Source organism: Polypterus senegalus, chromosome 16, assembly GCF_016835505.1.
Source record: "Polypterus senegalus isolate Bchr_013 chromosome 16, ASM1683550v1, whole genome shotgun sequence".
Lineage (NCBI taxonomy): Eukaryota > Metazoa > Chordata > Cladistia > Polypteriformes > Polypteridae > Polypterus > Polypterus senegalus.
Window position 1 is genome coordinate 95,419,439 of NC_053169.1, and position 27,619 is coordinate 95,447,057.

The 27,619-nt window shown below is 40.1% G+C and overlaps 1 protein-coding gene across 3 annotated transcripts; it reads right to left on the bottom strand.

The window, feature by feature from the left end:
- On the bottom strand, positions 1 to 27,616 carry aldh8a1 (aldehyde dehydrogenase 8 family, member A1). 3 transcript variants are annotated; one of them, XM_039739053.1, is made up of 8 exons: positions 27,527 to 27,616; positions 26,036 to 26,186; positions 11,867 to 12,014; positions 8,749 to 8,904; positions 7,353 to 7,502; positions 5,897 to 6,153; positions 3,994 to 4,155; positions 1 to 534 (listed from the first exon to the last, which is right to left on the bottom strand). In XM_039739053.1, the coding sequence occupies exons 2-8, from the start codon at positions 26,129 to 26,131 to the stop codon at positions 82 to 84; spliced, it is 1,422 nt and encodes a 473-aa protein (XP_039594987.1). In that variant the 5' UTR covers positions 26,132 to 26,186; positions 27,527 to 27,616; the 3' UTR covers positions 1 to 81. The 3 variants fall into 3 exon arrangements, with proteins under 3 accessions (XP_039594987.1, XP_039594986.1, XP_039594985.1); XM_039739052.1 differs by lacking the exon at positions 27,527 to 27,616 and having other exon boundaries at positions 26,036 to 26,326; XM_039739051.1 differs by lacking the exons at positions 26,036 to 26,186; positions 27,527 to 27,616 and adding an exon at positions 16,723 to 17,001.
- Positions 27,617 to 27,619: the final 3 nt, after the last annotated feature.

A 27,619-nucleotide genomic window follows, 5' to 3' on the forward strand; every position in this document is an offset into this window, starting at 1 on the left:
TTTATCTCTGGAACTGTTTATTAAGAAAATGTTAAGGCTTGAATGCAGTAAGAGTTTAGCGCTGGACAATAAACACCCTGGTCAGTGCTTGATCGTGATTGTTTTGACCTCAGTAAAAAACTCAAACGAGTCTTTTTCCCCCTCCCGGCCCACTCCAGAGCACTTCATGCCCCCAAATGGCAGGTTAAGATCCCGAATGAGCCAGCAGTTGGTCCAGATGAGCCCTGCCTGAAGCTTCTTGGCCACTCGGTGAACTCTGCCCACATTGCTTGACCACACTGTGGCCGCCAGTCCATACTTGACGTTATTAGCTCTCTGGATGACCTCCTCCTCACTGTCAAACGGAAGTATACAGGTAACCGGACCGAAGATCTCTTCTTGCATACACCGTGATGAATCCGTCACCTCTGTGATCACAGTGGGCAGCATGAAATAGCCGTTTTTGTTTTTGTCTGGCACTTGAATGGAATCCACGCCATAACCACACAACACTTTTCCACCTTCTGCTTTGGCCAGCTTCACATAACCCTGGACCTGAAATTGAGCAACACAGAGTGGCATGACTTTTATTATTAAAGGAACCTTTCTGTTTGAATTTTGAGATCCTAAAACAGACAGCGCAATTAAAACCAAAGGGAAGTGCTTAAATGCCTTCAGTCTGTCTGTCTGTCTGTCTGCCTGCCTGTCTAACATGCTAGAAGGGTGAAGACAGAAATGGTTATGCAAGTGGACAAACGTTTGGCTGTCCTATCCAACATTTTCTAAGGAGACTGGCCATACCTTTATGCCACATCTACTTGCAAAACAGTCTGTTACTGAAATTATGCCACCACCTCCACCTAGTAAATGCTGATCTCTTATCAATTCAACGTCCTGGGTTCAAATTGTACAACCAATTGTTATGTGTCTTTCTTACCATGAATCCATTTTTACTTTACTTTAGTTGGTGACTCCAGTGTAGCCCAAGTGTGGGAGGCTCTCCTCAAGAATTTACTCTGGGAGATGCCAATCCCCTCAAATGGCATAATTTGCATTTCATAGCCACATTTCAGTCTCTGTGCTAGAAGAGATCTCAGTTGGTCCAACGGCTGGTTGAATTTGTAATGACAAGGGTACCTTTTGTGTGGTGGTGGGCTCACTAACTCACCTCCTAACCCTACACTGTGCTTGCTGCCTAATGTGGCCCACTCTCCCTGATATGGTAGCAATGGCAAGACTTGGGCCCTTTGGATTACACAGCAGCCCACCTTCTCACTGTGGGAAAGGATTTGTTCTTTAGCTGGAAAAACGTTTGTGCTTTTGACTTTGAGGCCTCTATGTAAATGAGAGGCACTGGACCTTGAGGGATTTCTGCTCTCGATGATGTTGGGATCAGCCGTCAAAACAAGTCTGAACTGGATTAAACAGGGTCAAGTTTTGCTGCCAGCCTTTGACGTGTGCCAGATCGATTCTGCAAGTTGAATTAAACACTTCACTCTAAGATGAAATGCAGGTATAGTTATGCCAGTGGTTTATATGGATGTTCGTTTTGGGTTACCAGTTTAAAAAAAAAAAGCAAGCATTTGATCTTCCTAAGTTGTCAGAACAGCAGTTTGCCTATCAGACATTGGATTGGTCCTGTGGTTAACATCCAAATCCAGCCCTGGGGTCAACAGCACACATGGACCTTCTGGTTTTGCACAAGCTACCTTTTAACATCACAAAGTAGCAAAATACAGCGTGGCATTCTCAATAAATCTAAAACCACATTTTATTTTTTATATATTTGTAGCCAGCACTTTAATTCTGATGAATACATAAAGTTTGCAGACCGCTTTTGACAGGTCAGCCGCTCATCTTGGAGTTAATGCTTGTGTGTCTGTGCTGATGGAACACAACTGTGGAACGACATCTCCCTGTACTCCTGATCGGCATACAACTTAACATGAGTGCAATGTGATTAACAATATGAACCATGAGTTTAAATCCTGTGTGTCTGCATATTTGTTCTAATAGCTCAAATACAAAATATGAAAACAATGTACAGATAAATAGTTAAAATATAAACGTACCAAATACAGTATTTCATAAGATTCCAGCTCATTTACTTTATTTTAAAATACAACATACTGACATCTGTTGAAATGCAGCAAATGAAAGTCAAATATTACAAAAAAAAAAACTTTGCTAGCACAAATTTACCCATAATGAAGCTAAGAAACTTACTTATAACAATAATAACAACAAATGTATTTATATAGCGCCTTTCCCATGCTGAAGGTGCTTGGTAAATAAGAAATTTCTATTCAAACATTTTACAGCCCTTGTGTCTAGTTTTTATGCTTTTGTAGTTTAGTACTTTTCAACGATACATTTTATTTGCAAAAACTACCTATTGGAAGGGGCGGCACGGTGGCGCAGTGGGTAGCACTGCTGCTTCGCAGTTAGAAGACCTGGGTTTGCTTCCCGGGTCCTACCTGCGTGGAGTTTGCATGTTCTCCCCGTGTCTGCGTGGGTTTCCTCCCACAGTCCAAAGACATGCAGGTTAGGTGCATTAGCGATCCTAAATTGTCCCTACTGTGTGCATGGTGTGTATGTGTGTGTGTGTGTGTGCCCTGCGGTGGGTTGGCACCCTGCCCGGGATTGGTTCCTGCCTTGTCCCCTGTGTTGGCTGGGTTTGGCTCCAGCAGACCCCCATGACCCTGTGTTATGGATTCAGCGGGTTGGAAAATGGATGGATGGATGGATCTATTGGAAATGAGAGTAAAGTAGTGGAAGAAGTGTGGTCCTTTTCTGGCAAACTAACAAGACGCAGGTTTACCACTTTGTCACTTACAAATTTTGTGAAGATCACAGTACACGACTTTTCTAGTAACTTTCAGTCATAGCCAGTTATAGGCAGACAGCAGCGCCCTCCAATGAAGCTGATCACCTAACGTCACAAATCTAACGATGGAGACTAAATGGTCTGTCACTAGCTAGGATACAGGACAAAGTAGGGTGAAATGACACCTTTTATTGGCTAACTAAATAGATTACAAATACAAGCTTTTGAGGCAGCTAAGGCCCCTTCTTCAGGAAAAGTGTAACAAAGAAATGGAAAAATACTCTCACTTATATTGGAACAGCAAAGTGATTTTTTTTCTTTCATCTTAACAACCTTTTTGTTCAAATGTTAGCGAAATGAATACACCGGAGATGAATTAACCCTGAAAGAAGAGAACAATGAACTAATAAAATGTAGAGATAAGATAAGCATCACTAGAGAAAGTCCTGTAAGGTTTGCTTTGAAGTTCATTGTCTGTAAGATAAGCCTCTGCTGTGGTCAGCTGGTCAGTCAGTCTGTTAGTCCACATATCTGCTCATAAAACTATTGTCTCTGCTCAGACCATTTTGTAGAGTGTTTAATTTAAGCATAAGTTTGTATTCCCATTTCCTGTAGGGTCTTGAAATTACCCATAAGCACAGTGACCCTCAGATCCTTTATGCAGTGGCCATTACTATTAAAGTGTGCTGCCACCATCTTTCTCATTAGTGGGAGGGCAGGCTGTGTACGCAGGACACCTGACGACCAAATGAGCCCTGCTGGAGTTCCTCAGGGGGCCACTAGGGGGAGACGACACCCGACCTGAAAGAGCTTCCTCACTGCAGTGCTGACACAACATCCTGTTATAAGGAGCCCTCCGCCTCCCTCAGGGGAGTTGTACTTGGGGAGCAGTAGAACAACACACACCTGGGAGGTTTGGAGGAGGAATAGAAAAGAGAGAGCAAACGCCTTGCGTTTATCATGGAGAAGCCGGTTTCAAGATATTTTCTGTAATAAAAAGGCTTGATTTTAAACCAGGACTTGTGTGAGTGAAGTTGTGTCTGAGATTTGGGGCCCTGAGATGCCCCCACAGATCACAATGGAATTGACACCCTGTCGAGTTGCTTCTTGAATTTGTATTTAATAAAAAGTGCAGCTCTGTATAATTCAAGGTACCTGGCACAGCATGAGGATCCCCCTTTCCTTACCTTCTCCAAGTGTTCTTTGCTGATCAGAGCACCTATCTGTGCTGTGGGGTCACTAGGTACTCCCACCTTCCACTTCTGGGCAGCTTCTACAAACCTTTGCAGGAACTCACCGTAGATTCCCTTCTGTACAAAAATTCTGCTGGTGCATAAACAGATCTCTCCCTGTAGAAGTAAATGTACAGCTGAGTAAGGAAGTGCACAAGATCATATATGCTTTATATCAATTTATGTGGCTTGCTCTTTTATCTAAAGTAGACATGTTTGAGGTAGAATTACAGTATGACAGGTAGAGTGATTTGATCAAATTCTACAGTAAGTCACGAGTGTGTCCTGGTAACCTTTTAATCGCTGGTTCAATTTCTACACACCCTGTAAGTGAAAGTCATTTTTTTTTGTTTTGCTTTGTAAAGTTAAAGAACCCCTCTAGTGGCCGGAGACAGAATTTTCTAAAAGTTAAAGCGGTGTTAAAACGCTGACCAGATATCGCCATCTTGTGGACAAAATATTTAGTTGCAACCAATAGACCAATGCAGATTCTGAAACTTTATGGGGACAGTTAAGTTTTTCTTTTGCGAAGCCTCCTTAGAATGTTATTTACCTGGGGGAAAACGAGCCAAAACTGTTGATTTTCAACAAGAAAGTGTTATTACACATAACCAAAACATGTAAATACCAAAATATCAGCAAAATACAGTAGACAAATGATGTCTAGTGTCAACTGCTGTCCTGATGCAGATTTAGTACATGTCTTTCATGTGATATGTTTTGTAACAGTCAACACACAGTAAACCGACGTGCTCTTAATCCACTCACAAGTACCGTACATTTGTGGTACAAGGGTAGAGATATTCAAAGTCTTTGCAGATATGCAAGTGAGACTTTCCTAAATAAACTTGACTTTAAGATAAAGTTTTGGTTAGTGGGGCTCACAGCTGCCTTTGTTACAGCAAATTGTTATGAGACACTAAAAAAAGAAAAGGAAAAAAACCAGGAGATAACGTGAGTGAAGCATCACAGTCAGGGTCTGGCCAGGTAGCACCAAAAGGAAAGGCAAAACGAGAATCAAAATCAAGGATGAAAAGGAGCTCCAAGATAATCAGAGGCAACACCTTACGGTAAAGTCTACCTGCTACTGAAGCAAACTGTTGCTAGTAATGATTTTAAGACGTGAATCCATCGAGAGAGAAGGTAAACACAACTTATACAGTCACCTCCTGTGACCTCAAAGATGTGACAATCACAACAACATGACATCCTACCACTTCACATAAGTAAATGACAATTCAATTTTGTTCAAATAATTTTAAATTATTATTAACCCTAAAAGTCAAACATGCATAATAAAAACACCAAATACACCAAAACACACATACAAAATCTGTGAAACATTACATGGAGGAATCTAATATATATAATAAAAGACAAAAGTCTGTGCATCCAGTCCCTCTGAGTAATCCGATTGGTCAGTTTGGCTTTGGTGACACAATCCAAAGGGGAAGTGCAAGTGTGAGACACATGAGGAGGAGTACAGGTGTGCAAAGCACGCTAAGAGCATCACCTTTAAAGAGGAGGATAAAACCAGACATGAGGTGAGAAAGGCACTTTGAAAATGATGTCAAGAGTCAGAGTAGCAGGCTTTACAAGAGCGTGCTTGAGAAAGGGAGCGCCGGTGAAGAGACATTCATATTCGCACAGAAACAGAGGACTGGCACTAAAATACATGTAGGGCAAGTATTTTTTAATTATTCGGTTACCCATTTTCGATAGTAACTGTGGCTAATTTAACTTATATTTATTTAGTAGCATCTTTAAAAATTCATGTGTGAAACAAAAAACCACAACAGGGCCGATATAAAATGTTTAAAAGCATAAAGTGGTAGATTGTAAAGAAGCAGGGTCATACCTGGTTAGCGAAGCTCGAGCGCACAGTGGTAGGAATACAGTCCTCTAAATTGGCATCATCAAAAATAATGGCAGGGTTCTTGCCTCCCAGCTCCAAAGACAGCTTTTTGCAGTAGGGGGCGCTGCATTTAGTAATGTGTTGAGCAGTCATTGTGCTGCCAGTAAAGGAAATCAGAGGAACATCGGGGTGAGACACTAGTGCCTGTCCAGCTTTGGGTCCTGTGCCAAAAACAATGTTCACCACACCAGGAGGGACCCCTGACGGGGAAAAGAAAAAAAAAAATAAACTTTTCAAAGTGCAAGTTTTGCTGGAAACTGTAGAGGGACAGAATTCCTTTGAAGAGCATGTTAGGAATGTAACAAATACCAATTTCCTCAAAGGAGTTTGTGAACTGTAAACCCTTGATGTCCCCATATATTTATACAATTGTTAATGACCTTCTTAGTCTTTTTCTGATGGAGGCATCACTGCTTTCTCTGCGTTTTTAGATTTAAGTGCAGCTTTTGACACACTTGGTCACACCATTTTTCTACACAGAGCTGAGAATTTCTTACTCTCCTGAACTGTATGCTGACCCACCACAAGACCTTCAAGTGGATTAAGCCAGTCTGAGAAGGTATAAGAAAGAGGAAAGTTCTGGACTGGCAACCATACAAGTAGTGTGGAAACAGTAGTAAGTGATCATCAGGTAAACCAATTTTAGTTTTCTATTACATACATTTTTTGTATTTTCATACATTCTTGTTCATTATGGTGATAAAAAGTTCCACTACGTTCTGTACACGACAGTACTAATACTGCATAAAAATGAAGACACTACTAAAGAGAAAGAAATGTCATATTAAAACTAAGGTCAGAAATCAAAAGATAATTTTTAGAAAATAAAACACCAAATCCCAAAACATTGTCTGAACACACAGTCCAAAGAAACAAGGCAAAGATCAGTTTCCTGACACCAACTAAACAGAAATGACGTTTTCAAACACAGTATCCATTAATTTGGACAGAGGACATAATGTGCAGTCATCATATGTCGGCAACCAGTAGTGACACAGTATGTCATGTGACTGGCTGGGTCTAACAAGTTAGATGTCACACAATTCATTACAATCAAATGTTCCAGTTTCCATTTGGACTTTGTAGTGTTCAGGAGCCAATCGTTGAGTTATTTAGATGTGTGATGGTTGTGGTTCTACATATGTGTACTATTAACTGAAAGTATTTTGACACACTGCACAGATTTTTCATTTTTACTTCAGACTCCCATTATCCTCTTATTTACATATGGTACCCATGAATTTGCTTGGATTTGGCGGTACAGCCCCAAAATGTTTTACAAGATAACTTGTAGGTGGTATCCATCTATAGATCGCCAACTATGAGTGAACTCACATTTAGCTGTCAACGTGTTAAATGCACTCGGTGTGATTAAAACAACAGCCAGAGTATCTCCTACCTGCTTCATCCAGTAGCTTGCACATCATCCACGCGCTGACTGAAGTCATCTCACTAGGCTTGGCAACCACTGTATTGCCCATCGCAATGGCAGGGGCGATCTTCCATGTCAGCAAATACAAAGGCAGATTCCATGGACTGATGAGACCAGCTGATTGTTGAGAGAGAAAAATGAGTATTAATGAGATATGCTGAGGAAGCAGGGAAGGAACACCAGGGACAAGAAAATTAAAAACCCGTTTTGCAAACCATTTCAGGGCTCTGGAGTGGAAAAATGGGCACTTAACTTCATGCATAGGGCTGTTCTGAAGTCGATACAGAGTCACAAGACACTAGAGCCTATAAAAACAGCCTCAGGTGCGAGGCAGAAATCAGCTGTTGCAGCCCAGGTAAATGTTAAAAATTTAAGAATCACTGTTGAATTTCTTCAAAAGTCACGTGTCATTGTATTCCAAATTGTCCTTACAATTTTAAAAGGTTTTAATAAACAAGCTGCATGTATTTTTTAGCCGGAATTCTTGACCTTTTTGTTAGAATGACCTCCCTTAGGTTTCGTGCACTACAGTGGCCAGGTTTCGTCTTTATTGAAACGATCAACCAGAATTTTCATTATTTTTCATATCAATAGCAAAACTTGGCACTCAACACCTCAGTCTGAATGTGTATGGAAAGGGGGTGTTTAATAAAATTTTGCTGCTCAGAATTACAGGGTTTCACTACCTCCCACCATGAGGGGGGGCTGGGCAGGACGACACAATGGGAGCCTACATTGAGATGAATATCATAGCAAAATGTAAGTAAAGAACTTGAGGAATTTGACAAAAGAGAGGAGAACATTTGATCCATCAAATGTTTGTTGAGCTAAGATGTGCTGATATATTGTGCTCATAATTTTACATACCCCGGCAGAATTTGTAACAGGTTAGCCATTTTTGGAAAGTTATAAGTGATCAGGCAAAATTCCATTTTTATTGAGCAACTGTGGTCAGATGAAACCATTTATCACGGCAAAATTGTGTGTGTCCTTTAGTAATCATCATGATTACTGAAATCTCACTGATTGCCCCGATTAAAAGTTTCAATACTTTTGAGCATTTAGCCTGATGATATCCACTTAGGGTGACACACACAAGTAGAGTTTCTCTTTCTCAGCCTCACACCCTCTTGTTAACAAAGGTATTATACAAGGGGGGTGGGGGACACACCAAAAATTCCCAGAATCAGTCAGCAGCACATGAGTAGGGTGAAATTATTGGATATGCCACTAGGTATTTATAATAAAGGTTTCTTTTAAACACTTCAGGGAATTTTTGGGTTTCCTCCTCATGTAAACATGGCTACATGTGCTGCTGCCAACCTAAATGCATCCCTCGGGTAAAGCGGAGTCTTTCTCTTACCCACACCCACTGGAGTCCGGAGGGTGTAATGAAGGCAGCCCATGTGGTCCATATCAGAGCACTCGGTCACATGGTGAAGAATGGAGGAGGCAAAGAAACGGAAATTGTAAGAGGAACGGGGAATCTCCAAAGTCTGTGCCTGGCTGATCGTCTTCCCTGCAATTAATTGAAAGACAAGAAAACATTCATCAATGTCCTCAGTCAGAACCACTAAGCACAATTCACAGATGATGGCAGGGCTTAAAAAAATTAGAAAAACTGCTGCATTAGACTAAACAAATCTGTCCAGACAGAAGTTACAGGTAACAAGAATCTATTGATGAAACAAAACCAAACCTGGATATGAGAACTTCCCTTAAATGACACTCCTCTTGGCTGTGCCTCTTCACTTGGTGCTGTTGGACATGAGCTCTCTTAGCTTGTGGTTTTTAAACTTTTTAACTTTTTTCATTGGCCATACTGTGGCAAACTCTTCACAGATCATTAGTAAAATATGATCAGAAAAGCGGGTGGTATCTATATTGGAGTTTCCAGCATTTAGATTTACTAACATGATTGGACAGCAGGACATAAGGAATTAGTCCATCTTGGAGTTTCTGGTGGTAGCACCGCTGGAATTTTGTAAAAGGGTGGGCTTAATTTTGTCATGAGTGGGCCTAATATTTTTTATTACTGTTAATATAAATTCATTTTAAAAAAACATTTTATAAGTCCAACTGTACCAATGTAAATTACTTTTTTTTTTTTTTTTTTAAAATGATTTTTGTTAACACAAATTTTAATCCACTTGCAAATAGTGAAGATAACATACCTACCTACTTTTTGATGATACATATGATCTTATTGCAAGGCTCAAAAGCTCAAATAACATCCATTCTAAATTTTGACCAGAAGCTTTGTAGAATAGCAAGGGGATGGATTACCATTTTGCCGTCCCTTGCAATTTGTGTAAGCACATATGAGGTGTGTTACCAATCTCTGAATGCACAAGTGAATCTGTCCTCAATCTGATTATTACAAAAATGTCAAAACTGCATCTTTCGATGTCTTCTACTCCAGTCACCCACTACTATTGGTTGAATCAATGAGCTATAAAGCTGCACGCCTTTACCGGCAGTGAGACAATTTGGAAACTTTAACCTTAATTAAGTTGGTGGCTCTTGAATATCACACAAATCTGTGACATGGATGATCCTTGGACATTGGTCTGCTGGGTAGCTGCAGATTTTCTGGCACACTCAGTAGTACGTTTGAAGTACACCCATCAGTAAAATGCATGTATGTATTATTGTATAGGCTAATTGTCACTTGAGGAGAGAGGGAGAGAAAAAAAAAACAAAAAAACAAAAAAAACACTGCAGGCCAATGAGAAAGGTGGCTGGCTTAGGCCCACCCTGACCCTATGCTAGCACCATACCGGACTTCTCGAGTTCAGGTTTAGTAGCATTAAATCAGAGCAGGTTATGGTCCCCTCTTGGGAGTATTGAGAGCATCCACATTTTCCACAGAATCCATCTTGAGAGTATCCATGTTTCTTTTACAATACATCAAGGAGCAGAGAATGCTGTAAACTGGCAGTTTAGAAGGACTGGACTAACAATACATAACCTTTTTCATTTTTGCAGACAGCCAAAAAGGAAAAAAAAAAAAAAATGATGCACCAGTGTTTTGGAAATACTGACCTAAGCCTCTTGAGCTAAAGAAGAACTCCCCCAACCAATCAGACTTTCTCTTGATTGATTACAAAAATCGAAAACCACATAAAAAAAGTCAGCTGGAAAGGGAACAAACACAACACCCAATATGGCACCTCATATCCCCGTAAAGAGAGTCAAAACTGTCAAAGTACATACAGTTGATGAAGGGGAAGGAAATAATAAGAAAGGCATCAATTCAAAAGCTTAAAGAGGCTAAGTGTTCACAAATGACACACATGCCTCTCATTTGGACCTTGTTAAATAATTGCTTTCTAACAGTGATTAATTTTAGTGGATAAAAAGACTCCCTCTATGTACCTACTGTGACAATAAAGAGCAGACCACAGTAGTGAGAGACAAATGTGATACCAAAAAGGACAAACAATGTATCGGTGGGCACTACTGGATCAGGATGTGAAAGGTGTATCACTACATCCAGATGGTTGTCTGTCAAAACTTAGCACCCAATGAAGATGTAGACGGGTAAGTGAAGCAAGGAAGAAGCCACCCATAACTTTAAGGGAAGTATGGAAGTCAGTTGCTAAAACGGGGGTACGTGGGAATGAGTACACAATATCCAGAGCTCTCCAAAACACTGCCATAGTTAGGAAGGTGGCATGAAAGAAGCCGTTACTCACGACAATACCACAAGGCATGAGAGAGGGAGCCAACTCAGATGTTGGGAAAACCTTTTTGTGGTCAGATGAAAATAAGATAGACCTCAAAACTCACAGTCCTACATGTGGCGCAGACACAGCACTGCCCATGCCTCAGAAAACAGCATCTGTGCAAGTCAAATATGGTGGAAGGAAGGTCAGTTTGGTGGATATTTCCAATTTATGGAGACAGGAAGTCGAGTGTCCGAGCTGTTAGGCTCTTGCAAACACTGAAGCTTGTACTCTTCCTGTTTAACTTCTATATTCCCTGTTATTTATTTTTGTTATTATACTTCCTTTTTATTTGCTACTTTGTCAGTTTTCTCTGTCATTTGGTACTGATTTTGAGCACCCCCAACAGTTCACACTGTTTAATCCAATTTGACACCACTCCATAGCACTCGCATACATATTTTCTCTATCACACTGCGCCACTTTTCAACATGACATGCACACCTTTGGGATGTGGGAGGAACACCAGACTGGGATTTGAAGCCAGCGTGATGGAGTTGGGGGCCAGCAGCTGTTGACAAATTCAAGATTACAATCGTGTTGAAATACAGATATAATTTTGTTCCTCTAACCCTCCACGCTGAGATAACCAACACAGTTTTCTTCTGTAACAAAGATGAAACACGTACAACTTTAGTCTTAAGTCAAAAGTCACAACACAACTAATCCATAATGCCTGTGGTGGGCTGTAGTTTGTAAAAGAAGATTGAATGAGGGTAAAGAGACAGGTGTATTGCATTTTGTTAACTTAACCTTGGTCTTTTGATTCAGCGTGAGCCAGCTCTTCTAGGTGAGCATCGATGAGGTCGGCAATCTTGTTCAGTACCTTGGACCTCTCCTGTGGGCTCTTGGAGGACCAGACGGGGAATGCGGCTTTAGCTGCCTGCACAGCGGCTTCAACCTATGAAAAAAAGAGCAAAGATGGAAGGACATTTCAGTCTGGTCTAATGAGGGAAACAAATGCAATTAATTATTGATATTCAACAAACAGGCTGCACATCCTGATAAGACTAACATATACCTGCTGCTGCACATCATGTGCCACTCGAAACAAAACAAATAAAAAGGTAGACCCAGTTGACTGGGGCATCTTTAAGGAAAAAAAGCAAAAAAAAAAAAAAACTAGGATCCAAAGTGGGAATGCGTTAGAAACTGGCTGATCAATCAGATTCATTGTATGAGTAAATGTACTTGGCTAATTGAAGGGAGTACACAAGTGTCCTCTGGCTGTCCAAAGAGATGGTCAGAGGTCAAAAGCAGTCCAGCTGGTTATTCAGAAGATTAGAAGTTCAGTGCAATCCAGCCAGCCAATCAGAAGTTACGTGTGGACTATAGCTATGTTTCTCAACCACTGACTCAGGAGTTGCTAATGTCTTTAATGGTTGTGGGTAGGCTGTACACTGGTTCACAGCAAGTCACTGCCACCCCAACCCTCCTGTGATAATCATGCTCGATTCACCGAGAGGGAGCACACACCCCTTGGTTGATTGCGAAAGCACTACAATGGAAAAAAAGTGGCTAACGACACCAGAACTGTTGAGATACACTAGCCTATACGGTCATTGCTGTCACACATACAGAGTGCAGTGAAATTCTTTATTTATTTGCATGTGTTAACCAACATATCACCATGATGACTTTGTAACACTTACAGGGCCTTCAAACAGTGTTCAGACCCCTTTATTTTTTTCGTATTTTGTCATTTGGCTGCCATGTGCTACAGTCATTGAAATTCATTTTTGTCCCATCAACAAGCAACACCCAGTACCTATACTATGACGCTTAAATTTTGTTCAGGTCCATCCATTGTAATAATCGTTGTTTGTACACCTGGTTTGGAGTTCACCTGTAATCAATTCAAATTACTGTACATGACTAGGAATGACACACACCTGTCTATAGAAAGCCCTACAGTTGAGCAAAGACCAAGCCATGAATTCCACAAAAGGTTCCCAATAACACTGTGGCTTCTGTAATTCTTCAATGGAGGTTTTGGACAAACACAGCTCTTCCCAGAGCTAAGCACTCGGTCACCTTTCTTACCAAGGCCCTTCTACCTTAATTGCTCAGTTTGACTAAGAACCTGATAGTCACTCTGACTGAATTCCATAGAACCTGTGTGGAGATGAGAGAAACTTCCACAAGGAAAACCCACACTGCCACACTCCATGAACCTGGGTTTTGTAACAGAGTGGCCAAACAGCACATGAAAGCCTACTTGGGAGTTTGCAAAAAAGGCACCTAAAAGACTCTCAGACTGTGAGAAACAAGATTATGTGGCCTGATGAAATCAAGATTAGCATAAAGTGTGGAGGAAACCAGGCATTGCTCACCAATACCATCCCAATGATATGGCGGTGGCAGCATCATACATTGGGGTTGGAGACTGAGAGACTAGACGGGGTTGAGGGAAAGCTAAACGGAGTAAAGTGCAGAGATATCCTTAATGAAGATCTATCTGCTCAAGGGTGCTCTGGACCTCAGACTAGGCTGATGGTTCACTATTCATCAGAAAAAAGACAACACAGGAGTAGCTTACGGCCAACTCTGTGAATGTCCTGGAGTGGTCCAGTCAGAGCCTGGACTTGAACCCAATTAAACATTGTAAGATATGGCCGGCCATGTACCCCGGCCCATACCCCCAAGCCGCCAGGTGGAGCCCTCCTTGCAGCATGGAGGTCCCCAGAAGACCAGCAGGGCATTATGGACCATGTAGTTTTTATGCACCGCCCTGCTGGATGCCATGGGGGCCACGAGAGGGAGCTGCAGGGAGGACCGAAGAGTTCTTCATGCCCTATGACCCGGAAGTTCGTCATAGGAAGAGCGACGGACTTCCGGGGTGAGAAAAAACATTATTTACCCTGACCCGGAAGGAATAAGGACTTGTGGACTGTTGGGAAGGAACACCTCCGGGTCAGGGAATATAAAAGGACTGTGGGAGCTCCCAGACGATGAGCTGAGTTGGGAGGCAGGGTGGCTAAGCGTCTGGGAGAGTGGAGGATTATTATTATTATTATTATTGGAGTATTTGGGAGTGGAGGGTGCTTTGTGCACATCATTGATATAATAAATATCATTATTGGACTTTTACCTAGTGTCTGACGTGGTGTCTGAGGGTGCAAGGGTGCGAGCAAGCATCTTATTCTGTTACAACATCCATGGAGAGACTCAAAAATAACAGTCTACTAATTGTCTCCATCCATCCCGGCAGAGCTTGAGAGGAGCTGCAGAGAAGAATGGCAGAACATTTTGCCAAAGGGACCTCATTGAAGTACTGAGGAAAGCATCTGAATATTTCTTTCAATTGGGATATTTGTTTTTTTTACATTTGCAAACATTTCTAAAATCCTGTTTTTGCTTCGTCATTCTGTAGTGTTGAATGTTACTTGAAATTGGGGAAAAAACTAATTTAAATGATTTTAGCACAAGGATGCAAAATGACAAAATGTGAAAAAAGTGAAATCGGCCAAATACTTTATGATTGATTCTTCTTTAGCTGAAAATTTTCAAAACACAGTTGGTAGCACAGTCTCTGCTAAAGGGGGTATATTAATTTTCACTGAAATTCTGATGATGTTCAACTGTGTTACATTATAATTGAGTTTACATGACAGTTTGGCTGCTCCATCAGGCAATGAAACATCAAATGCCAGCCACTCAGATGAGCAGGAGTCAAAAGCAGTCTGGCCAGACAATCACTGACCCCAAAGTGCTTGCTTCATCCAACTCCTTATCAAGTGCTGAGACTTTTTGTTTGATCATCTCAGACATATACCGGAATTTGCACCAAATTGTTAACCTCATTCTCCATTTTTGATCCCTTCAGCCGGTATTGTCCCATTTCTTTCAGTAAAGTGTTTCTGATTATCAAGAGAATAAAGATTTTATTCACACCAGAAACATGGCATACACCTGCCAGCCAACACTGAATAAGACCGATATGAGTGGCAGTATATAAGACTAACAGATATGAAAAGCACTATTCTACAAATAGATATTAATAGCAGCATGTAAGATAATTGGATATAAAAGGCACAATATATCTGTTCTGCCATATACTGTCATTTTTACTTACTGTATATCATTCATACCTAAGTTTTTAGTGCCCTTCTTGTCTACCCATCATAGACATGAGTAACAGTATACAAGATAGATTAAAGCCACTATAAACTAGGGGTGAATGGCATACTAAACAACTAGGTTTGGATGACACTGTGTAACAGATAGCCAGATATGAAAGGCACTATATAAGAAAGATCTGAGCGGCACTATAAAAGATTTGAAAGACACTATATAATAGCTAGAGACATAGAATAAAGACTGATATGAACAGCATTATTTAAGTTAAATAGATATGAATGTCACTTTAACAGCTAACATGATACCCAATATAAACTGGATATGAATGACAATAGAACAAGAGAGACAGATATTAAAGGCATCATACAAGAAAGATGAGGTTTACTATAAAAGCTAGATATAAAGAGCACTACATAAGATTGATATGAATGGCACTTTATAATGGCACAATATTGGCTAAGTATGAATAACAGTAAAAGATATAAAAGGCACTATATAAGAAAGCTATTAGGCAACATACAAGACAAATATGAAAAGCACTATATACAGTAAACATGAATGACACAATGTAACAGCTATAAAGAGCTCTCTACAATACAAGACAAGTATGAAAGGCTCCAGTCTCAAAATTTCATTTTAACAAACTGGCGGGCTGGCATCAGGATGCTCGAAATCCTTTTCAAACTCCCAAACAGATGCGTGCAAGTAGGACATATGCAGGGTATGCGTATGGTTTGGTTTGGTAAACCGGGACTACCCGACCCTGATAAGTAGGCTCACTTGTCACAATCCTGTCCCATTTTTCTCCTCCTTCAATTTCTTGGTGATTCTGAAGAGGCGAATAAGAATCGCTGCGCCCTAAAGTCGGATTACTCGGCTTCAAACCGGAGCTGGCGGGTAACAAACTTAGAAAAGTCTGCAGTGCGCCTTTTATTTGTTGATTATTATATATTTTTTATTATTATATAGAATTCTTTTCTTTTAGTTCAGGCTCTCAGATTACCTTTTAGCCTTGGCTGCTGTTGACTTTTGATTAGCACGCAGGATCAAAGGGCGGTTTCACGTTAGCCAGAAGGTCGAACTCTGGACAGTTTGCCTGCGCTTTTGCACTCCTTTCCTTTTTTCATTTAAATACACTTTCTTTTATTTTTGCCATTACCCTTGGACGGGGTGCCAGTCTATCGCAATGAACCCCAAACTGGGTCAAAGACGAATGCATACTGTACATACTGACTCTTCAATTCCACCCGGGGTAGTAAATGCTAACATTACTCAAAGTTACTGTCTGCTTTTTTTTTTTTTTCAATTTAATTTAATATTGTTTCTTTGTATCAGTATACTGCTGCTGGATTGTGTGAATCTCCCCTTGGGATTAATAAAGTATCTATCTATCTACATCGCTTTGGTGATTCACGGCAAATCCATTAAAATAAATCAAGAGTTGTTTTGGTCGACTCCATGGCTAGCAAATCTGCGGCTGTTAATTATTCTTTTAGTGGGGAAACATGCCCACCCCAAACCCCTCTCACCTCCGCGCCCTCGCTGTCGGGCACCTTGCAGTAGACTTCGCCGGTGGAGGGGTCGTACGAATCGATGAGTCTACTGCAGGGCACAAAGGTCCCCCCGATGTAGTTTTCCAACACTAGCTGGGTCTTCTCGTGGGCTGTTTTCGGCATGTTGACTGCTGCTGTTTTTGCTGTTTGCTGCGTCGCGTCCGTTCACCTCTCCGGGGTTTGGCTTTCAGCTTGCTCACTGGCAGGGGCGGATCCTTTTCGTTGACTGACAGGACAGTCCGCCAATTGCGCTGCCTCAAATGAGTTGTACCTTCCAGTTACTAGATGTTTGAAAGCAGACCTTGATTTACTTTTTTCTACGTTTTAAAAGATCCACAAAAAAAAAATGATTTCCAATTTTATATCCCAAAATAACCATTATATTTCCAATTTTATGTTGCAGTTTCACATTAATTTTCTATATCACAATATCATATATAGCGAAAAATCCTTAATCCCCTTGTCATGCTGTGGTAGAAATGAAATACTGTAAAGCAAAAACCCTCTGAACCTTTCAGGAGTATCTGGATAATATATTGGGCCATCTATGCCATAAACGAGATTGATGGACTCCTCTCATTTCTCGAATTTATATTCATTCGCCCAATAGCTCAATTTGCACCCTCACTGGACGGGACGCGGGGCGATCAAAGGGGGAACTTTTAATAATCGCGATACACCAACAGCGGGCTTGAAAAAGTCGCTCTATGAGCACCACGGGCTCGCACCGCCCAGCAAAAGGAACCGCAAGAGAGGCACCAGAGGGATCGGAGTTCACGGACAAATCGTTGAGGCCTTGCTGATATCTGTCGGAGTCGACGAGTTTGATAATCTTGCTGAAGGGTTAGTCGCGGGCCCAACAAAGTTCGACGTGCTGGTGTCCCGATGTGATCGTGAAGCTATGGATTTACCGGCAATGAACGCATCGAGCCCTCACCTCGGCATACTCTGTGCAGACCGATGCCCGCAGTGTCTCAACAGCTCAGACCGCTTCGGTGGCCACGAAATCAAAAGAGAGAGACAGGCAGCAAAAGCGAGAATAACGCATCAGAGAAGAGACCGCCGACAAACGGCACTTGGAGTAGGCTAAAAGGGTGTTTAGGGCGTGCAGCACGTTAAAAGACGGGACAACTGGGTCAGCGTGCCCGTCCTCTCCAGACTGTCACAGGCCGTAGTGTCTTACCAGCCCGTCTTATCTATGTCTGTCCAAAAGCATCCAGGTACACCAAGCAGCACAAGCCTGCCGTAAAATCGGCCGCTGATTGCCTAGGGCATTTAATTGGCGCTACAGTCGACCATCTGTGTGTCGACAGCAGCAGGACCCACCAACCAGAATTTACTGCATTCTTAGATCAAATATGACGTTTAGACCGACAGATATGAAGAGCGCTATATAAGATATGAGCTACAATATACAAGACAGATATGAAAAGTGCAACATCACAGATAACTAGGATATGAAAATTACTACAAGACAGATATGAGCGTCAGTATATAAAAATAGTAGAATATGAATGGCACTATTTCAGATACCTAGACATGAAGGGCACTATAAAAGACAGATATGAATAACACAATATAAAACAAATACATATAAAAGGCACAATATAGTCTAGATATGAATGACAGTATATAACAAATATAGTGTCTTTGATATTGACATATACCATCATTCATGTCTAGCTCATCCAACATCTTTTAATATGTCTTGTATACTGTCTCTCAAAAATACCTTATATAGTGCCTTTTATATCTAGATGCGATAGATAGACGAACAGAAGGATACAAAACAATTATGAAAGACACTACATTAAGGTAGACATGAATGTCAGTATGTAACAGCTAGATAGGAAGAGCAATATACAAAATAATGTATGGACAGTACTATTTAAGAATACATATGAATTACACTAAACAGATAATCAGATAAGACTATATAGGATGGATATGAATCAAACTGTATAACTGATAAGCTAGCTATGAAAAGAATTATTGATTTGTTTACAATCCCATTTTTGTAAAATTGATCTATTTGTAGGGAATGCTGTGTGATTTCAATAAAATCAATAAAATTATAAAAAAACTATAATATAGAAAAGAGACAGTATCTAACAGCTAGATATTAACAGATCTATACAAGTGCCATTTTATAACAATATATTCTAGATATGATTATGTAACAGACAGGATATGAAAGGCACTATACAAGACACAGCTAGATATATAAATTGCACTATATGTGCTAGGTATGAATGATTATACAACAGACAGATATAAAAAGCACCATATAATATACTCACCGACCACTTTATTAGGTGCTCTTTGCCAGTGCCAGGTAAGACCCCCTTTTGCCTTCAGAACTACCCAAATTCTTTGTGGCACTGATTCAAGAAGGCGATGGACACATTCCTCAAGTAGTTTGGTCCAAATTGACATGATGGCATCAAAGCAGCAGATTTAACGGCTACACGTCCATGATGCGAATCTCCCATTCCACCATATCCAAAAGTTGCTCTACCGGATTGATTTGAGTGCAGTGAACTCATCCTCATGTTCAGGAAACCAGTTTGAGATGAATTGAGGTTTGTGAGGTGGTGTGTTATCTAGCTAGAAATAGCCATCATAAGATGGGTACACTGTTGTCATAAAGTGATGGACATGGCCAGCAATGATACTCAGGTAGGCTGTGGCATTTAAATGATGCTCAGTTGGTACCAAGGGGCCCAAAGTGTGCCAAGCAAATATCTTGGATACCATTACACCACCACCAGCCTGAACCATTGATACAAGGCAGGATGGATCTATTGTTTCATGCCAACGCCAAATTATGACCCTACCATCCAGATGTCACAATAAAAATCGAGACTCATCAGACCAGGCAAAATTTTTCCCATCTTCCATTGTCCAACTTTGGTGAGCCCATGCTAATTGTAGTCTGTTGCCTTTTCTTAGCTGACAGGAGTGACACCCGGTGTGGTCTTCTGTTGATGTAACCCATCTGCTTCAAGGTTCGACACGTTGTGCATTCAGAGATGCTCTTCTGCACACCTCAATTGTAATGAGTGCTTATTTGAGTTACTGTTGCCTTACTCTGCACTTGAGCCAGTCTGGCCATTCTCCTCTGACCTCGGGTATCAACGAGGCATTTTCACCCAGACAACTGCCACTCAATGGATATTTTCCCTTTTTCACACCATTCTCTGTAAACCCTAGAGATGGCCGTACATGAAAATCTCCGTAGATCAGCAGTTTCTCAAATACTCAATCCAGCCCGTCTGGCATCAACAACCATGTCACACTCAAAGTCACTTCAGTCTCCTTTCTTCCCCATTCTGATGCTCGGTTTGAACTTCAGCAGGTTATCTTGATGATGACTACATGCTGAAATGCACGGAGTTGCTGCCATGTGATTGGCTGATAGGAATTTACGTTAAGAAGCAGTTGAACAGGCATACCTATTAAAGTGGCAGGTAAGTGTACATTTCAGTCCTATTTGTTTTCTTGTGTTAACCTAGAATTTAATGTTCCAATTTATTTATCTTTCATTTGGAATTTAATGTTATGGTACTCATTTCTAAACTGTTATTTTTATCTCCTCCTGCTCCTATGAACTGCTTTGAATATGACAGCATTTGATTTGGTTATGCATACTGTAAATGTGGCTGCTATTAACACAGACATACTGTATAGGACACCACTGTGGCCACAAGATGGCAGAAAAGTAACAGTAATCTATGGTGGCTTCACCAAGACAAGGTCTGCCAAACTGAAGAGCTTATGGGCTTCATCCCCATTCTATTACTACACAATAACAGGGGATCTGAAAAATTCAAATGGTGGAGGGGCCTCAGTGACTGTAGGTTTTAGTTCCAGGCACTTCTTACTCTTGCCAAATTAATCTTGCATTTCTGCCTTCATGTTATTGAACTCAGTTAAGACTCAGAACTTCAGTGAATTCTGCAATATGTCCAGCTGCACCTCTCTATACTTTTTACCACCACTTTTTTTTGTAAAATGGAAACCAAGTCGTACACACTATTACCAATGTGGCCTCAAGAGTGCATTGTCCACCATAGGAATAAAAAGCTTTGAACAGCTATGTAACCAAACACTCTAGTGAGCCTCCATAATCTGCTTAGTGTTACATTTACCCCTGAAAAATGTGATTTTTCAACAAAAAATGTTTTTGTGTGCAAGAGAAAAATGTAAATACCAAAAGTGAACATAATCACAATAAAGAAAGGCACATCTGGTGTGTACTGATGCAGATTTAGTAATGTCCTTCAGGTGACATGTTTTGAAGCTGTCATCAGCACACATAGGCACTGTTCGAGCAGATATCAAAAGATTAGTTTTGGGGAAAAAAAAAAAAAAAAAATTCTATTGTGTTTGCCTGGTAGGGTAGAATGTCAATGCCTGATCCACACAATCATATACATTTATGTAACATAACTGCACTATGCATGTCAAAAAAACCCATTTATGACTACCAGAAAGTAAGAGGCCCTTGTCTGAACCTGGTACATTTAAAACCCAGATATTTACTTTGGTTGTCTCCATGCCTAGGTGAGGGGAGTCCTCCGAGGCCTTTAGAAAGAAACTTATAGATGTCCAAGAGTCTGTGAAGGGATATAAAATGTTCTTCAAACAATTGGAAATCAACCATTGGACTGTCTAGTACAACTGAAATCTTGACCTAGGCCAGGCCACTCCAGCAAATTCAGCCCAACTGTACAACACAAGATGCTGCAAAGTAGTCTCTCCAAGAACCTCAGAATTCACCACAGCACCTTCAGGTATCTCTTGGTACTGTTGATGTCAAAGTGCACGACTATTATTAGGCAGAGGCTGCACAAATGAGATCAACGAGGGGAATACTAGCTGTAAAGGATAGTCGTGGAAATGGCTTTGGAGCTGCTTTGCAGTTCAAGGCCTGTGGGGATAATTCACCATCATAGAACCCACTAGGAATTCTTCATTGCATCAGAGGAATAATGCGAGACGCTCAAGCAAAAGTGGACCTTGCGACATGAGAATGATCTTTAACCAATGGATTCTGGAATTTCCAACTAAAAGCCTGGATGTGAATTCCACTGAGATGCTGTTGACTGATTTGAAACAGGCTAAACTTTTAAGACACGCCTATAACATCACACAGCTGAGAGAAATCTACAGTACATAGAGCAGCGATCTCCCAGTCAACGTCAGAGATGGCTAGACAGTTATGTCAAACGTGACTTGAGGGGGCATTACCAGGTACTTCCTTTTTCCACAGCCAGAAATGGTACTGTATGTTTTCATTTTCATTGAATTATTGTAACACTCAATTTTTGTTTGATTTTTACAAGCAAGTCACATTTATCTAAAGATTCTGTTTAAATGAAGATCAAATCCTGATTTGTCTAAAGAAGTTTAAAAAAAAAAAAAAAAAAAAAAAAAAAGCATGTCATGGGGTTGACTCATTTTTTTCGCAACTGTATGATTACACCCAGACCCTTTGTTTCCTGTGTTTAACCCGTCTACATTCCGTGACTTGAAATTCCACTTCTGATTTGCTTTGGCACATTGAAACTGAACATTATAGTAAAGAGCCTGGTTAGCTTTGATCAAGTTCAGTATTGAAAGCATAGTGTTTGTCCTTGATTGTCGTTTATTTTTCTATACCACCCATTATAGCATTTACAAACACAGTTGAAGCGGTCTGCATTTATGAGCCCACAATTACATGTCAGTTCTCCAAGATACGTGGTGTACTTCACAAATACCCTCATTTATATAGTACTGCTGTAGCACACTAAATTAACAATATTTATAACCGGTTTGAATTTACAGCACTCGTTGTTCTGTATTTACACTGACTGCTTGAGATTCGGCTGTTAGGGTTTGCCAAAACCTAAAAATGTGGAAAGCACAAATATTTTAGCAAGAAAATATTTATTAGTAATGGAATTAAAATAAGAGTAACAGCCAATGTACAGGAAGCATATCCTTCCAGTGGGTGCGTTGATGCCGCTCTTGATGCTTAATGAGTGGATTCACTTAGAGGTCCCATTGTGCACAATGCCTGCATCAAGTAGTGGTTAGTGACTAATGTAGTTAAAGAATTATAAAGAAGCATCTTGAAAGCAACATGTGAAAGAACATTTGTGCCATAGATCTTCACTATGTCTCAAAAATAGATCATTAAGTCAAGCAATACAGTTGACCAAGAGAAACAATCAAAAGTGATGGTTTTAATAACATTTTTGATTAATGATTAGTATTTTCTTTTTGCAGAAATGGCAGAAATTAAATAACCGCCTGATGAAAGTGCAGGCGGTATGGTAAACATGAGGGACTTTACCATTTTACAGGCACCTTCACCCGAATGCGTCTGTGTGTCACACAAAACTGACACCCCTACTACAGAACACCTAACACAAATGTCTCTTTTTCATTATACAATTGGCATGTAATATTTTGATTTTCCATTAACATAAGTACTTACATTATCAACAGCTACATATCCGCTCAACCCTGATTTCTGTTCAGGTCCATCTGTAGTGCGATTCTGCTGACTTTTGAGTATCTGTATTTCTTACCACTAACACTAGAAAAAAACTGATTAAGCATCATGTCAAAAGATTATAAAAGATTGCTGCTCTATACTGTTTATGCAACTGTGCTGAATGTGCCTGTGCTCAATGGAAAACATATGCAGTACTAGAGGAGAACAGATCCGTGTTTTAACGGATTGCATCAGAGGGACGGCAATTTCTAATTTCATTCAATATTTGCCTTGTAGAGTAGCATCCTATTCATTTTGTTACATTGGTGCATATCTAAATATACTCCTCAGTAGACTACTCTGGGTAAAATTTGTACAGTGGCCAGTAGGGGAAGTTAAGCAAAATGACATTTTATTGGCTAACTAGAAAGATTACAAGATGCAACCTTTTGAGCCAACTTAGGCTCCTTCTTCAGGCAAGATGTAAACTTCTCACTACAGCCATAATGGCTAACACGGTACAACACCCTAGTACAGGGGTGGCAAACTCCAGGCCTAGAATGCCGCAGTGGCTGAAGGTTTTCATTCTTACTATCTTCTTAATTACTGACCAGTTTTTGCTGCTGATGACTTCTTTCAATTAACTTGACTCGGGCCATATAGTTGTGTTTCTTTTTCTTTAATTAGCAGCCAAACAATAATGGGACACAAATCAAGCCACCACATGACCAGCTCCCCTGTGCCCATCACACAATATCTGAAATTAAAGAGAGGTGATGGTCTTGGTAAGGCTGATCTCTCAGGTCACTAAAACATTTTGATGGTGCTCTTAGAAAGAACAGAAAAACAACAGTTTTCGAAATGTGTGCTGTGGCAGAATGAGAGCAGCAACAAGCCATAGAATTAAATAACAGGTTTAATTAACAGCAAGAATTGGCTTCTCATTAAGAAAGTGATTGGAATGAATTTGGTTGGAGTTTGAAGCCCCAGTTTAGATGGTCATCTGTTAGCTCATTTCACATCTCATTTCTGCATGGCTGTCATTTAATGAAGAAAGGAATCAATTCAGAGGGCTGAACTTTTCTAACAGGGCTATTAAAGAGAAAAAAGTTAACTAGCAGTGAAAACTGGTTACTGATTAGGAAAAGGGTTAGAATGAAAACCTGTAGCTACTGCTGACTGCCTGGAGTTCTCCACCCCTGTCCTAGTACTACAGTGGCAAGAAAAAGGATGTTTCATCTGGGGAAATAAATGCAGTCATGTATAAGTGTGTCTTCACCCAAATTACAATTACAAAAAAACACAAGTCTACCATACAGAAAACGTTGAACAGGCATGGTGCTGCCTGAGCTGCTGCTCACCAAAAGAAAAGCAATTCTGCATGTCTTAAGTTTGCTCGACACTATTGGAAAAAAGTTTTGTGGACTGATGAAACTAAGATTGAATTGTTTAGGAAGAACACACAGCTGTCTGTACATGTAGTGTAAAAAGGGGAACCGCAAACCAACATGAAATCATCTCCTCAATGGTACAGTGGAAGGAGCATCATGGATTTGGAGCTGCTTTGCTGACTCAGGGTCCGGACAGCTAGCCTTTGAGTGGGAAAATTAATTCCTGAGTTCATCAAGGCAGTTGTCCCCCACCAGCTCAAGCTCAGTAGAAATTGGGTGATGCAGCAGGACAATGACCATAGACACCAAGGTAAATATACTGCAGAATGGCTTTATAAAAAACACAAATAAAAAAATAAATTAAACAATCACTTTTTGTAAGTGCCCTGTCCTTAACCCAATGGAGATATAGTGGTGAGCTGTTCACATCAGAGATCAGAGAATATGGCTAAGCTGAAGCAGTTTTGTAAGGAAGAAAGGATCAAAACCCCCTTGAACATTGTGCAGGTCTGATTCGCAGCTACTGGACACTCTTATTTAGGGGTTTTTACTGCTGAAGGAGGATTTGACCAGTCATCAATACCAATGGTTCACTTACATTTTCTCAAAGATATGAAAGATTATAATTGTTTGTGTGTTATTGGCATAAGTATATGGAGTTTATCTACACTTTGCGACTGACTTCATGTCCAGTTGATGCAGAAAACCAGGCCATTCCAAGGGGTTCACATACTTTTTCTTGCCACATTAGGTGCAATGCTAGAAATGTGCTGCCATTTTTTTCTCTTTTTAATGCAGGGGTAGACAAAGTCAATCCTGGAGGGCCTTAGTGACTTCAGTTTTTTTATTTTTTTGTTCCAACCCAGCTAAAAAACAATAATTGCCCAAAACAGATCTTATTTAATTTGATGGCTTGTTCTGCCATATTAGGTTACTCGTATTGTAGATTTTATCTTTTCAAGGATATCATTCAAATTATTTGTAGGAGGAGCAGGAGAGGAATTCGCAGTCCTTCACTTTTTTCACTTCAGGTTCCTTCCAGAGATTTTATTAAACCAGATAGTTCACAATGAACACACACAGGTGTAAACAGAAACAATTTAGATGCCACCTTTGTCATTTGCAACTGATTGGCAATAAGAACCAATTAAAACAGCCAATGCGGCTGTAGAAATTAAAGATGGAGACTCTTAACAGGCGAGGTGACTAAAATGAAACATACAAATATTGCCTTGGCAGTATGAACTTCAACATCAAGTCTGGCTTTCCATTAGGAAACGAAGCTGGGAGGAAAAAAAAAACCTGCAGCCACTGTGGTACTCCTGGATCAACTATGCAGACCCCTGTTTTAATGCAAGCAGGAAACTTTAACTAGTAATGTAGTGCCCAAAATTTCTTTGCAACATGTCACCTCTTTAGTCTTCATGGTTGACTGTTGTGTCAGAGATCTCTTGAATGAAAATCTGTGCACTGTTCCATGACAAATATCCCAAATCCACAGGTACATTTTTGGGGAATCTACAACAGGCTTCTGTCAGTTTTACCCAATAGGTTAGGAGTATCTAAAAATAAACAACAGGTCATTTTGTGAGGATGCATTGCTTCATTCGTTCATAAATCACTAGGACTTGTTCTATATAAATACCCTTCACTTCCTTAATTTAAATTTTTAAGTTATTAATTGGAAGTCAAATACTGAAGAGTATAAAGTATATATATATTACTAAATTGAAAAATGTCTTTGCAATTAAAACTTAAGATCAAAACACCAAATTATACTGTAAATTAATTGAACACAAAATAAAATGAATTAACTTCTGAAGTGCTTCTGTTTAAGAAATAGGTGTACTAACAAAATTTCTAAGTACAATGTTGTGTCTGTATATCAGGCCAATGGATTATATGCCAAGTGTGTGTACATGGACAAAGCTGTCCCTATGACCCAAGTGCGAGTCGCAGATTGGTTGGACCGAGTGGCTATGTGCATCAAACTACATGACTTATTAAAGTAGGCCACAACTACCCTGTCTCACTAAGTTTACAGCAAGGAGATCAGCACTTGCTGGAAATGTCATGTAATGTTGACATGGCCTTAAGAAATCTGATCCATCACTGTCTCCATCTCTCCTGCACTGTTTTTATAGGTTTTTTTTACCTGCTTTGCAAAATTAAATTGTAGTGTCATGAATATAGAAGCAAATCACTTTAACAATTCATACACTTGAACTCAACAACCAGCTCTGCACTGCTCTAAGAGTGATCTGACACATCATAACGAGCCAAACACTACAGGAATTTACAGTGTGAACAATGAATCAATGCATTTAAACATATCTTCTGATCAGTAAGGAAGGCCACTGGATATTATTAAAAGTAACCTGTTTTTATTGCTTAAGCATCATTATGACATGTGCTGCTGCTACAAAAAAAAAAAACAAAAAAAAAACAACCATATATCTCAAAACTTAAACCATTACTGCCTCCATACTTGTTTGAAGTGTAGCCCCACTTGAAGTCATTGCTATTTATATAGCACAGATTACTTGAAGTGGGCATTCTCTGCAGGTGCTGAAAGTATTTCATGACATATTGAAACTACACTCCATATGCTAAATGTTTTAAGTCATGGCTCGAGTGACTATTTTAAGAAATGTTTAAATGAATTGTGTTTCAGAATGCTGTTGCACAAAGGGTTGAAAGTGAAGCTTCCAACTCCCTCAGCAGGTGTACATGCTTGCAAATGTAAAATGATTAACATACAGGAAATAAAACAGACAAATTCATTCATTATATAAAGCAGCACATAACCATTTTTCCTAAATTCCCTCACAATAAATTACCAAAAGAAATAGCATCCGACAGTCTAAATGGTTCCTTTCACATGAAGACGTTGTATACTTACTATTTGAAAATGTCTGCTTCAGTGTGATGCGTCAAAACAAAAATGGAATTGGTCTGCGACTTTTCTTATCCTTTGTCATAAGAGGTTTTTTTT